At 50.8% G+C, this 13,956-nt stretch overlaps 2 protein-coding genes across 2 annotated transcripts in view; one reads left to right on the top strand and one right to left on the bottom strand.

The window, feature by feature from the left end:
• Positions 1-807: 807 nt before the first annotated feature.
• PRDX6 (peroxiredoxin 6) lies at positions 808-10,730 on the bottom strand. Its single transcript, XM_085300291.1, has 5 exons — positions 10,720-10,730; positions 10,208-10,364; positions 3,584-3,730; positions 2,851-2,997; positions 808-1,534 (listed from the first exon to the last, which is right to left on the bottom strand). The coding sequence occupies exons 1-5, from the start codon at positions 10,728-10,730 to the stop codon at positions 1,403-1,405; spliced, it is 594 nt and encodes a 197-aa protein (XP_085156417.1). The 3' UTR covers positions 808-1,402.
• Positions 10,731-11,324: 594 nt separating this feature from the next.
• TADA1 (transcriptional adaptor 1) overlaps positions 11,325-13,956 on the top strand; it is a 26,831-nt gene continuing 24,199 nt past the window's right edge. The window contains exon 1 of the mRNA XM_085300290.1: positions 11,325-11,334. Coding sequence (XP_085156416.1) covers positions 11,325-11,334 — 10 coding nt within the window. The remainder of the gene's footprint in view (positions 11,335-13,956) is intronic.

The raw sequence follows: 13,956 nt of genomic DNA, 5'->3' as shown, positions 1-13,956 counted from the left end.
TTGTGCTAGGCACCAAGAGATGCTGGTGGACAGCCRATGTGTTATTTGATGAGTAGGTTTCTTTCCTAGGCTTATATTAAACCRTCAGTTATCTACTTAACAAGTTTGGGACTGCAGCAAACGTTGGTCCCTCCAGGCACRGGGGAGTGCAGCAGTGGGTGCAGAGCATAGCCCCAGAAACACCAGTGTGGCTGAGGGGTGCTGCAGCCTCCTCACAGGGGCTCTCGGTGCGATTAAGGGCTTAGAGTTTGCAAATCCTTGCTGGTGGCTTTGCCCCTGTGGAGAGGGATCTGTCCCCAGGTAAGAGTTGCTCCCAGTGGCAACTGTCTCGTCCTGGCTGAGGGGCTGGGGACACCATGCCAGGAGCAGGATGGCTCTGGCTCATTGAGAGGAACAGGGCAGGCTCGCACCAAGCTCGGGGACTGACTCCCAGCAAATATGGGGCTGAGGCCTTTAGGAACACTCTGGTCCTGGGAAGGAGAGAGACATTCCCAGCCTTGTCCCTGTTGTGGACACCTCCTGCCTTGTCCCCCAAGGCTCCTTCGTGAAGTGAGGCAGCACCACTGCCCCGGGGCCTGCTGCCTCGGCTGGGACGATGTGCTCCAGGGCAACCTGCGTTTCCCAGGTGCCTTATTTACAGAGCAATCACAAGGGCAGTCTGGGGCCCTGCCACCCACGGAGGAGCGTGGGCACGCACCCTAGCGGCACAGCCACGGCAAGGAAAGAAATCCTTCAGAGTGCTGGGGGCRAAGTATCAAAGCTGCGTCTGCGCAGGCCAGCAGAGGCACAGATGAGGGATACTGCATGTAGTACTGAAGAATGCTTTATTTGCTCCATTCCCTCTTCCAGAAAAGCTGAAAATATCAGTCACCTTTCAGCAAGAGAAAGCAGTAAGTAAGTGAGAAAATTTGGCTCTGCAGCTCCTCCCCAATGCATGGGAACAAATAAAGGTGTTAATAAGTTACTGATGGCTGCTCCTAAAGGCACGCAGCAGTCTGGCATCCGCTAAGCTACCTGGCAGGAGACGTGAACCCAGCAGGAAACCCCTCCAAGGCCTGGCTGCTGACCCCACACCTCTTGCTSTGCCTCCAGGGCAAGTGTGGCCAGCACTGAATAGGAGCAACTCCACAGCGCTGGCCCAGGAGCTCCTGCGAGCCTGCTGACCTCTTCCTTGCTGGGTTGAGTCAAGGCAAGAAAACACCCAGGGTTTTAATTTAAGAAGATGTGGGGGGAAAAAGGGGATGTGGACAATTGATTTAGTATTGGGATGTAACACCAGCGTGACACTACAAGGCTGCTGATCAGATGACGTCAGGGAGGCAGGATCTCCAGGTGTCCCACCCACGGAAGACTCCCAACGCCAAATGACCCACAGCCCAGCGTGGCGGACACGCAGACCCGCTCACTCTGGCTGTGGTGTATAACGTAGGTACTTCTTGCCCGATGGCAGGTCCTTGGTGAAGATTCCTTTGGGGAACAGCTTCTTGGCTTCATCATCAGGTAAGGTGGGAAYGACCATGACGCTGTCACCAGGCTGGGAGCAAATGGGAAACATGAGGGCAGCAGAGGAATTGGCAGGCTTGGCACGTCCCTGCTAGCAGGTGGTGTGTTGCCTTCTTTGTGAACACTTAGCCCCAGTGCATGTCCCCTGCAGCTGTCCATAGCCAGCAGKGAGGACTGAGTGGGAGGTGAACCAGGAGGTATGGGCAATGCAGAAAGGGAGAGCTGCTCCATCTGCCAGTCAGACCCCATGGTGCAGCCCTCCCCATGGTACTGTCAAGGAAACAGGGAGCACGTAGAGGTGAGCTCAGCATCGGTTCTCTACAGCTCATCTTCGCTCCTTGCTGAGCAGGGCACGCAGCAAGGCCTGCACCTGCTCATCCATTCCTAYTGCTCAGGCACCCCTGGAAAGGCAGCACTTGGCCAGGCCGAGCCCAAGCGCTTCCCTGGGAGGAGASGTGGTGGGTGAGCTGGCCCAAAACTGCTGACAGCTTATGCTGCACTGCAAAAGGAACTGCCTACAGGGACCCTTGATCAGATGGAGTGAGCGTTTGGGCCGTTGCTTCTCTCTGACACCTTGGTCCCTGCCTCATAACAGAAGTACTACAAGCCTAGGACTTCTCGGGAGCCTGTAGCAGCAGGAAGGAGTGTGTCCTCTGGCTCCAGACAAGCAGGTTTCTCTGGTAACAGCTCTGAAAGCCAGCAGCAGGCTGGGTCCTAGAGCTGAGCAGCCCTGCCAGGCCAGGGAAATGTTGGCTAGCTAAAGTGCACTGCTTGTTCTTCCTTTTTAATTGGCTGCCCAGACTATTTTTTGGAGTTTTAAATAATGCTTCTGAATTGAAACAGTAGCTAAGCAACTTCAGTCAGTTATCTTCCACAAGGCTAGGACTGGGTGTGTATCTGCTGGGCAAAGTGAGCCTGTGCCCACATTGGCCTTTCCTGGCTCAAAGGGAGCAGAGCAATGTGCCAGCCTTGAAACCAGCTACCCTGCACTTACTGCTTTTTTGGTTTGTGACACTGACTTTGAGTGGAGTTTGGCCTGGCAGCTGATGGCTAGTAATGTTCTTTCCTATCATGGTCAACAAGGACAGGATCTGCCTTGCCCCAGAGCTCGAGTACTGATAGCCCAAGGGAACAGGCTCCATATCTGCCAGCACCTGGGATGAAGGAGAGGGAAGGGAGGTCTCTGGCTAACTCTAGACTTCAATGGCCCTGGAGCCTGTGCTGGGATCCAGCTCAAATCCCAAGATCTCAGTAGCTCCCCCCAAGGGGGCCAACTGATGTTTTAGTGCATCTCTGCATTGCCCACCCGCTGCAGTGCTGGGCTGCAAGATTTGCTCCCCTTCTCACCTTCCAGTTCACAGGGGTAGCGACCTTCTTGTACGCTGTCAGCTGCAGGGAGTCCACCACTCTTAGGATCTCATCAAAGTTTCTCCCAGTGGTGGCTGGGTAGAGGATGGAGAGTTTCAGCTTCTTATCCGGGCCAAAAACAAACACCTGAGCATAGGGAGACAGGGTCAGGTTCCTGGGCACCAAACATGTCCTACTGCTCTGCTAGATCTGCCCAGCCCTCCTGCTCCTCCCTCTCCTGTATGGTGTCCTGCCAAGATCCCATTTGATCACAGGTCCTTGGGAAAGTGGAGACACTGTTGTGGGTATCTCCTAGAACAACTAGTGCCCCCCACTCTGGCACAGGGAACATGGTGTTTTTTCTAAGAGCTTGTTTCCAACATTAGGTTATTTCACTACTTGAAACATTTGGTCCCCACTCCAATCCGTGCCCCTTGTAACACAAGTGCTGCAGGGGAGAACAAAAGTCCAGCATAACAATGACCTATGGGTGTCCCTTCTCTGCCTAGACCAGCACAATCAGGATGAGCAGGTGCCAGCAAGACAGGGCTGTGCCCAGCCTCTTCTTGCAGAACAGCACATGGATCTACCCTGGGAAGCTGACTCAGCTCCCAAGGCTGGTCACATCCATGCAGGTAGCCTGCTCCTGTCTCTGTGTCCCAGACAGGGCAGGATGGCAGCTCATACCAACCGCTGCAGTGCTCCAAGGCCAAAGCATGATCAGGGWACTCACCACACGGGCAGTCAGGGGCATGCCATCCTTGTCCCGCTCGTCCGGGTCCAGCATGCCCAGCTTGACAGCAAGCTCCCGCTTAGCATCAGCAATGATGGGGAAGGGGAGTTTCTGCTCGTGCTGGTCCCCATTGTATGCGTTGATGTCCTGTAGAGAGAAGCCATTGGCATACTCGTGCTCCCCATCTTGGGTGCCATCATGCTGGGGATGGAGGCCGGAGGCAGTGTGTGTGTGGCGCAGACTCTAGCGGTGTCACACAAGTCTTTAACCTCTATTTTGGTATGGGTGGACGCCTCACCTGCTCTCTTACCCCAGCTGGGCTCTGACGCGTGCCAGGCCTGCTCCTGTGCAGAGCACCTCCTCCCTCTACACACGGATGCCAGGACTGACACTGCCCTGTACTGTGTCCCTGCCAGCATGGCGCCTGTGGAGAGGCCACACAGCCAGGTGCCCATGGCCTTCCATGAAGTTTCTAAGCTTCCAGAAACTGGGCAACAAACCGAACACCTGCATGCCAGCTTGCTTACCCTCTTGAACTGCCGGCGGCTCAGCTTCGCCCAGGCACACAGAAGTAGGAAAAGTCTCCCTATGTCACAGGCAGGATTTACCCACCTTGCTCTGAGAATGGAGGTCCCTCTTGGAGCCCTCCCCCAAAAGTGAGCCAGCATCACCGACAGACATGTTGATATAGCATCTGACTTGGACTGTGCTCTTAAAAAACAGTTTTTCTAGTGGTAGAGCAAACCAGTGACTCTAGAGCTAAMAAAGCTCACATGCCAAACACAGGTTTTGTGTGAGGGAGCCAGCGCCATTCAGCAMGTGACCTCTACCTTAACTAAAGGCTCTTGAAAATGCAATGAAAGTCTGACTGCATATGCTAAGTTACATTTTTTTCTTTTTTCTTTTTTTTTTCCTTTTTTTGACCAGTATCTGGGAACAGGAGAGAAAACAACCATCACTTGGTCTGTGAAGTTGCTTCCTGTGCTAGTCCAAACTTGATTTGTATTACAGGGCATCCGTATTTTTAGCCTTCCTGAAACTGGTGTGGATTTGGCCAAAACATTCAAGTTTTCATTGTAATCTGGGGCAACTCCCATACGGTTTGGGCTGAGCTGCAGCAGGGCTGAGAGTAGCTTGCTCAAGGCAGCACAAGCAGAGCAGCTGGCAGCATAAAAGCAAGTGTGAATTTAAGGTCACCGCCCCAAAACAGCACTATCTTTTCTTTCCATCCTCATTTTGCTGCAAGGGAACAAACTCAACTCCAGCGCTGATATAAGCCTCCTCCACCACGCTGTGGTGTGTTTTCGGCTGAGCTGGCAATGCGAGYGTACAAGTCTCTGCCTCCCTCACGCTTTGAAGGTAGGGGAACAAACTGGGCCTTGCTCAGGGGGAATGTAGAAAGGGAAGGGTTGGAAATGCTGCCCCTTGGCACTGCCAGCTGTGCTCAGATCATGCCAGAGGCAGCAAGAGCAAGCAGGCCCAGCGCTGGTCCTCAGCCCTCCCAGGCTGATGGTAGTGACATGAGGGGCCGTAACCCTGCCCTGGTGAGCAGGTGGCTGCTCAGGATGCTGCAAGCAGGTCACAGGGTGCACACATGGCAGGATGTTTCCTTTGCAGCTTTTCTCTTCACTTGCTTCCTCCCCAGAGCCTTCACAAGTCAGCACTGCACTGCCAAGAGGGGCTGTTCATCTCGGTCTGGCTGTGTGCGTTTCCCAGCTGAGTCCTGTGCGACAGCAGTCTGTACACCCATCCTTGCAGAGCCAGCTGAGGCCAGGAACACGTTTCTGCTTGCCTGAAGTTGCAGCCCTTTCCTCATAGCCATGGGGACAGCCAGCTGGGCACTGAGGACGGCAGTAGATATCCATCTCTGCTCCCCCCTCTCCCCCCAGCCTCGAACACAGAAAAATGCCTCAGGAGGAGTTCCTGATGCTGCGATGTGGCTGTTCTTTCACTCCTTCCACATCCCCAGCAGGTTTCAGAACTCCTCTGGGGCATAAGGTACACAGACAACCCCTTTTTGCAGCTTATGAATTTTAGTAAGTGCCCAGCCTGCCTTGTGTTCAACAAAGCAGAAAAYAGAGGCAGAAAGAAGTCACTGCAGCAAGCCAGTGCTGTGGGAGGCACCTCTCTCTATACAGGCCTCTTGAATGAGTGAGAATCAGCCACTGGAACAAGCATGCAAACTGCAAAAGCTCAGTGAACAGACCAAGCGTGGCAGAAGCAGAAGTCTCTCTCCACCTTGAGCTGAATTAGTTTCTTCTTTTTCAAAGATAACCTGACTTWCCTTTGCTTTTGCTCCCCCTGCCCTGCAAATGTTGGCCAGTGTGTGCCTCCTGTATCGTGCCTATTGGCTTGAACTCTGAGATCAGAATGTCGCTGGGATGCACCCTCCAGTTTTCTGAYTTAATTTCTCCTAACTCCCTGCAGCCTCCGTGAAGAGTGGCAAGAAATCCTGTACCAGGACAGGACACTACTCTTTGGAAATTTGCAGTATGACATTTTGTTGTTAAATTGCAATTTAACTGAGACTTACTACAGAGCCATTCTTATAGACCTGAGTAAACCACATGGGAGTGGTTCAAAGAGTAAAGAAGAGCTGTTGTGAACTTCTGCCTAAACTTGCACAGTCTGAGTCCAGTCAGGATTTAAAAAAATCGTTTGGCAATCTCAGTTCAGCTGGCTGAGACAACTGTTTGCAATAGCATCTGCTGCCCTTTAGCTGTGTAATAAAAATGGGAAAGGACTCTAACATGACGCATGCCCTACCCAGAGCAGAAGTCTTGCTCCTTCCCAGAGCCAGACACCTTACCAGCACACTAAATCTGCAAAGAAAATAATCGGTCATGGATTTAAAGGAATAAAGGTTTTCTCCATGGCTGTTCATGCAGCCTTCTCTGCCCTCCAAGTGACAGTTCATCCTTGGATTTCTGTATCACAAGTCACAGGTCTACCTGAAAAATCTCTTCTGCTTGGAGCAGTTCAAGTTGTCCAGCAACAACCTCTATTGCTGCAGCACTCTTGATGGTGAGAAATTAGAAACAAGACCTTTGCACAAAACTCTGCTCTGGGATGGAGAGTGCTTCTGAAAAGCAATAGTCAAATCCTACTGTTTATAACTCATTCCAAAAATGCAAATAACTTTATCACCCACGGGAACTCTGTACAAAAGTGTCATAAACRCCACCCTCTTGTGCAATAGGACACCCAGAGTCATTCACTTCCCTATGAACTATTTTTCTTTCCAGAGTCCAAGCTGAAACCAGATACTGCTGGAGAGATTTATTCTCCCCTGAACTCATGGAGGCTAAGGCACTGGTGATCAAAGAGAGCATCGAAACCATCTCTGACATGAGCAGCACATGTGAGTCACCCCTGCAGCGGCCGTTGGGCTCAGAGGAGAACACAAGCTCTCTACATGCCACAGAGGGYCCCTGCCCCGGTGCAGATGCCCTAGTTAATCCTGCCTAAGGAGCCTGTGCATTCAGCCAAGTCTTGGAGATGCAGTGCATGGACTAGGAAGGCAGAAGAGCAGGATTGGTCCCTGGTGGAGCTATAAGCTTGCTGAGAAACCTGGAGCTTGCTCCTGAGACTTTGCTAAGGATGGCTAAGAGTATTGATATCTTGGCTGGGAAAGGATGGATTGACAAAGTGATGTGACAGCTATTGGTCATGTTGTAGTCYACAAGCCTGCTTCCTGCTGCTAGATGAACTGTCTGCCTAGTTTATCTCCTCTCCTATTTGCTCACTGAAATTTGGCAGCAAGGAAAGCAGAGGTTTTTCTGTTGTTTCATGCAGAATTTTAGCCACCTATTCCTTGCTGCCCATTTGCTTCCTCGCAGGCTGCACTGTAGATGAAAACAGCTTCTTCCTCTCAGTACTTTTAGTACCTTCATCCAAAGATGAAGTGTCGGTGTATAGAGGAATACTGCATAGAGATCTGTTTGCCAAAAGCTTTGCTTGACCCAAAGACTTCTCTCTAGATTGAGATCTAGTGAAGGAAGTTGCAGTTTTTCCATCTCAGGCTAGCATCTAATGTAGACTGCTTTTGTCCAGACAGGCATCTGCTCCTAGGTCTTGGTATCTCTGTTCAAGGCTTTTTTTCTTTGTGCCTGGGCAGAAGAACCTTTGGGGCATTGTCCACAGTCTCAGATTTGCAGCAAATTTTAAAGGCTGCCTTCCCAGTTCTTCTCTTCATCTCTCTGCATTAYTTCTAGTTCTTCTCTGCTTTGTCAAGGACCTCTCCTAGCTTTTCAAAGGTGTGCAACAACGTTAATGAATGGGATTGGAGTCATCTCAGGTTTCTTGCATGTAATGTAACTGTTTGACAGTTTAGATGTCCCCCCTTCACCCTTCCTTGTACAGCRCTAAGAGGTAAGCATACTGCCCAGCCAGCCTCCAAACCGGTGCTGGGGAAGCCTTCATCCTCCACTCCTGCTAACTAGATGGCAGAGTTGTCACCAGGGAAAGGATCACATTTATAGCTCAGGTCCAAGAGCAGAGCAATTGCACCCTTGTCCTCCTTTAGCCCTATGATGTACACTTGCTGAGTTTGTTGCTTCTCCATCCTTCCCATGCTGCTCACCATGCTGCAGCCTGGCACATGCCCCCAGTCCCAAGTGAAGAGCGCCAGTCTCTGCACTGAAGCTGTTCCAAACCTTTGAGCAGCCTTTCCCCTCCTCTGCCACATGCATACTGGATCCCAACCTTGTTCCCCTGTAGCCTGAGAAAGGGGCAATTTCAAATACAGGTTGCATGAGAGAGTCAAATCTGCTACTGATTTATCCACACCAGTTTGAACTTTTGCTCTGGCTGCGTTTAACAGTTCTCCTTTTTACAGATGCCGAGTTGGCATTTGTAAACCACTGTCTCTGAGGCCTGTCCCTRTCCTGGTGGAAAGTTCACCACCGTGATGCACAGCTCGTGCTGTTGCCCTTTGCCTTCCTCTGCAGTTTCCTGGAAGGTTTTCCAAAACTGCTGTCTCCCATTAGTCAGCAYTGCAAAGCCATACTGCAACTCTTGGTTTTACCTGAGGCTGTGCAGAATAATCCTGTAGCATCAGCAAACTCAGCTCATTGTTCACCTCTTTTCCAGATCATCTGAGTATGCTGAASCACATCTGTCCCTGCAGACTCTTAGGGGAGCTCAATGCTGCCTTCCCTCCTTCAACACAATTACTGCTTCCTTCTATCTCCCAACAAGAAGGGACAAGAGAACCTGCCCTTTCACAGATCATTTCATTCAAAATTCTTGGAAAGTCAAGGATTTTATAGTCAGCAATATCCCTATCGTYCTTCTACAGGCTGTAACAAACTGGGAGATGAGATTCCCTTAAAAAGCCAAACCAAAACTTTCTGTTACGCTTAATGGAATGTATCTGCTAATTCAACTGGTGGTTTTGGCCAGTGGGACCAATGCAGAAATCTGATTTATTGGTGTGGGTTTCATATGTTTTTCTCAAGCCTTTCTGAGACCTGGCATCACAGTTGCCATGTTSCATTCAGGTACAAAGGCCAATTTAAGCAATAAGGAATAACTGGAAGACTTCTACAGCAAGTCAAACATGAATTAATGTTTGAGTGGAAAAGTTGTTCACCTTTACCACTTCTCCCCTTACACACACAAGCATCACCAGCCCTGTGCAAATCACATGAGAATGTTCCCAAGTTTAAAAGATAACAAAGAGGCTGACAATTCACCTAGGTTTTATGTGCTCTGACCTTATCTTTCTGAAACGCTCATCTTGTTCCCCTATCACCTGTCAGCCCCGGAGTCAAGACTCCCTGGCAGCACAGCATTGCTAAGGCTCCATTTTAAGTTTTTCATTAGTCTCTTTTTTGTTCCTTTAGCAAGTTATTTTGTTGTCATCTTTTTTCTTCTTTTCTTTTTYTCCCTTACTGTGGTTTTATATTTAACGTGCTCCTACTTGCGGTTTTATGTTTAACATGCTCCTATTTATTCTTTTTTCTCTATTCCCTGCCTGGACACGAACTGCACTCTTGGAAGCTATTCAGTTCCCATGCCTTTATTTTTCCATTTTTATGCAGAGTTTTTTTAGGGTCTGTGGATAGACTACCTTCCTCTGGGCTTTTGACACTGCCTCATACATCTTGCATGCATTTTACCCTTTTTGATGATCAACTGGAGAGCTGTAACAGCACTTTCTTCTTGTTTCAAAGCATCAGTGCACAGGGGGTCTGCAGTACTTGCTGACACACTTGGCTCACTTAAATGAACTTTAAACCAGTCCTAAYGGGTGTACTTTGGTGTCTGTACCCCAGTGAGTTTCCAAAGTGCCTGTCACACAAGGACAGCCAGGAACATTACTTGTTTTCCAGTCCTGTTAGCTGCACAGAAAGAAACGCACGTGCTTGGGCCAGCTTTTGGAGTACTCCACAAAAATAGGATATCTGTGTAGACTTCTCTCTATTGTTCCTGTTTTGAATTTTAGCATCCCCTATCCTACATGCTTTGGGATTCAAATATCTTAGAATGTTATCCTCAGAAGATGTGTAAAGATGAGYCTGTGCTCATCTCTGTGTGGGCCTTTTCTCTGGTCTTTCACATGAACGCTCCTCTGCTGCAAGGCAGCCCCACAAGCTCCATGTGCCTCCCCGGGCCCCGTACCTTGCTCCAGGAGAGGTGGTCTTCAACGCTGTCAATGGAGAGGGCGATCATCTTCACGTTGCGCTTGCTGAACTCCGAGGCTAGCTTCGCCGCCTGGCCAAGCTCCGTGGTGCAGACGGGCGTGAAGTCCCGGGGGTGAGAGAAGAGGATGCCCCATCTGAAAGAAGAGGGCAAGCGACAGCATGAAAGTGTGTTGTCATTCTGATCTGCAGTGTGGACAAAGGGCTGTACATAGTGCTTCGGACAGAGGCTAGATGCAGCAGCTCGTCTCCTCGCTAAGCGGAGAAGGAAATCCTGTCCTGGGAACTCCTCCTTCCCTAGCGCTGGAAGCCTTCACAAGAGAAGTCCTATTCATCATGCTCTGAGGAACTCCAGCCTCACAACCCTTCTCCTCCCTCCTACCYAAGAGATGCCGGAATAGCCTGCATTTCCTAAAGCAGAGACAGACATGATGCCACGCGCACAAAGTGTGTGAGAGCCATGTGTATATGCCATACCACAGAGATGCCAACCTGCAGGCCATGGTTTTATAAAGATTGCTGCTGGTTTATAAAGCTCGTATTTACTACGCTGTACATCTCATAAATCACCACGAGGAAAAATACCCATTTGTATCATGCAACTTAAAGGAACAGGATAGGACCAAACCTTAACCCAATTGCTGCTGTGAACTTCCAAGTGGGTCAGAATGTCAAAACGTCATCCTATTCCAAAGGGACAAAGCAAGATACCCTGCAGCTCAGACAGAGCTGTGCAATTACTGTAGCTCTTAACAAAGTTATGGGGCAGCTACTCAGTCACCGGTGTTACAACGTGTATTACACAATACTATGCTACTTGAATAAAAAGGCAGCAAACTGCAGAGCAGATGCTGGCTGATATGTGTATGATTAGGCTGGAACAGCCAGTTTTAAAGAATCCTGCAAGCAACGCTTTATTATCTCATTTGAACAATTTCTTTTTTTATCTCACTTGCCCAAATCTGCAATGCCCAAAGGAACAAACTCAGAACGCTGCATCATGCACACCAAGCCCTGAAGGAAGTGTGTCCCATGAGTGCTGTGCTAGACCCCTCCTGTTCGTGCCAGAAACGGAGTAATAGGCTTTGCAGGACATCATGCCTAAATGTATGTGGCTTTGCATGTCAGGCTGAACCAGAATCGGAGCCCTCTGCCACGGTTCAATTACATGTCTTCACATGTACACGGGCTCACTCACAAAGGATGTATGTGACTCCTGAGCTGATTCCCAGGACTGGCTGGGACTCATATGCTGCTCCGGTTGTTCTAGTAGGTCTGGCTTTGCTCCATGCTCAGGTTCATCAGACACCCGTTTTACTGGGGGGGCATCCAGGTTTTCAGAGTACCTCCTCCCTCTCTTCCAGGGAGGAGCAGAGCACACACGAGGGGAGAGTCATCCTTGCTGCAAACCTCTGCCCGCCCTGCCTGCCTCGCAAAGCAGAGCTCAGCCCTGTTCCAACAGGCATCTGTGCTGACACACAGACCAAATGTCATCCCAAGGGGACAGGACACACAATTTAGAGGCCAAAACACATCGTCATCGCCAAGTCTAACGTATCATGCCTTTCGCATGCTGAGACCAGCAAGCTCCCTCCAGTGTCGCAGGAAACGCTGTTAGCACAGCTCTACCAAAGCAGAGGAGCCTGTATCTGCCTCACCGTTGGCTGCCCCTGGAAAATCCCAGCGTCCGACTGCCCAGCACATAAGCGCAGTGACCTCCCCAGCCTCCAAGGGCATGCATCGGGAGGGCTGCCACAAACACCATCCAAAAAGACCGTGGCAGAGACTGGTACAGGCGTGCCTCCTTATTCCAGTCACGCTGCCCACGGGCAGAGGCTGATCTGCACACAGTGTACAAGGCCACGCTCATTTACGCCTCCYGTCCAGGACCAAGCATAGCTGACAGACTGCCAAAATTCATCCGCTCTTTTATCTGCCTTAAAAAACAAAGACTGACACTGATCAAATAAGTGGTTTCAAAACCTGTAGGAAATCCCTTGCTTCCACACAGGTTACAAGAGCTCATTTCAGAGCCGTGCTGACTTCTTGCTTACCCTGACGACAAGCCAAACTTGCGAGGCCCAACTTTTCAACTGCAGAATAAAACCACCTCCTTGGGAGCATATGTTCTACAGTGCTATTCAGACTGGAGGGTACACAGCCTTTTTCTTCCTGGGCACAGTGTTAGAGTCATTCCCTTTCCCCTAAATCATCCACTCCACCCACACTGAGATCTCCGTGCTCATGTGGGACAGTTTAGGGTCTAAATGTGTTTTACCAAGGAAGGACTTCACTCACCCTGATTGCAGGCCAGGAAAGCCTTGAGTAAGTGCAATATTATCATGGGGACACTCCCTGAACCCAGAATAGCAATCAAACCCTTGGAGGAAGAAGTCTTACAGAACTGCCTTGTTACACCTCTAGGAATTAAAAAGCCTGTTTGTCTTTTCAGCAYTCAGCTGCAGCACTTGGGAGCCAAAAGAATGATGTAAGACTGAAAAAGGAGAGCGGTACTCTCCCTCTGCGCTGGCATGGGCAGCCACAGTGCAGCCGCAGTGAAAACAGTGCGCAGGACGATCGCATAGCTTCACCACGACCTGCACAGTGCAGAGCCACAGGTTTGACCCAGGCGTTATCAATATGGATCTGTGCAGTATCCTCCCAGMGGATTTCTTGTTCAGGGAGCGCAGGTTGTCCTAGCCCGCTGGGCAGGTGGAATTGGCCACAGTGCTTAAAGCAGGGGGTTTATAATTTGGCAGATAACCTCATGGAGGCAAGTCACGGCCAGTCTTCTGATTCAAGCTTAAGCCAGATTTGCTCTTTCTGAGCTCAGACAGCAGAAGGAGAGATCAGGAAAGTTAATAAAAGCTAGCAAAAAGGAAACGCCAAAGGGCTTGTATTATGTAAATCAGATCATGGGAACTTATTACTTCTCCAGGATAGACTGAGAATAAGATTTAGGAGCCCTCCCTGCCAGGCTCCTTGGGAACATTTCACCACGTGATCTGGGGAAACAGATGGSTTTTTTTTTCAAAATCTCATCTTTCTGTGTGCAGAAGAGGAAGGGGTGTGCTGGCATCTCCCTGGCCAACRGGTGGGACGCATAGGGTCCGCAGGGGAGTGAGCTCCAGTTTGGGGCTCTGATGCAGCAGCCCCATGGCAGAGCGCTTCACCTCCAACTGCCTGTGGCTCTGCGCACGGGGGGGACAGACCAGCCCCCTCCTCCATCCTGATGTTAARTATGGGTGAAGGGGGCTGAAAGTGCACAGAGCTGGGGTGCCCGGTCTGCCCAGGGCTGGTTTTACACATGGGAYCTCCTGCTCCCATTTTCATTTGTTTTCATGGTGGTGAGCTCTGCTCCAGCCCGGCCGAGAGGGTCCCGGTGATCCCAGCTCCCGGCTGTGCTGCCCGTCCCTGCGCTGGTACAGCCTGTGGGGGCCCGGAGCCCTCCAGGGGATCCCAAGGTGCTCCATCCCGGGGGATCCCYGTCCTGGGGGTCCCAATCCTGGGGGCCTGGGGCACCAGATCCTGGAGAGCTCTGGGGGATCCCAGTCCTGGGGAACTCCAGGGGAGTCAGATCCCGATCCTGGAGCCCTGTGGGGGATCCCGGGGCACCCAAAGCCAGAAGGCTCCGGGGCACCCCAGTGCTGGGGGATCCCGACCCCGGGGGCTCCGGGCACCCCAGTGCTGGGGGATCCCGACCCCGGGGGCTCCGGGCACCCCAGTGCT

Source organism: Rhea americana, unplaced genomic scaffold, assembly GCF_003343005.1.
Source record: "Rhea americana isolate MKP2758 unplaced genomic scaffold, rheAme1 scaffold_162, whole genome shotgun sequence".
NCBI lineage: Eukaryota > Metazoa > Chordata > Aves > Rheiformes > Rheidae > Rhea > Rhea americana.
The sequence above is the reverse complement of the archived record's forward strand: the minus strand, read 5'-3'. Positions and strand labels throughout refer to the sequence as shown.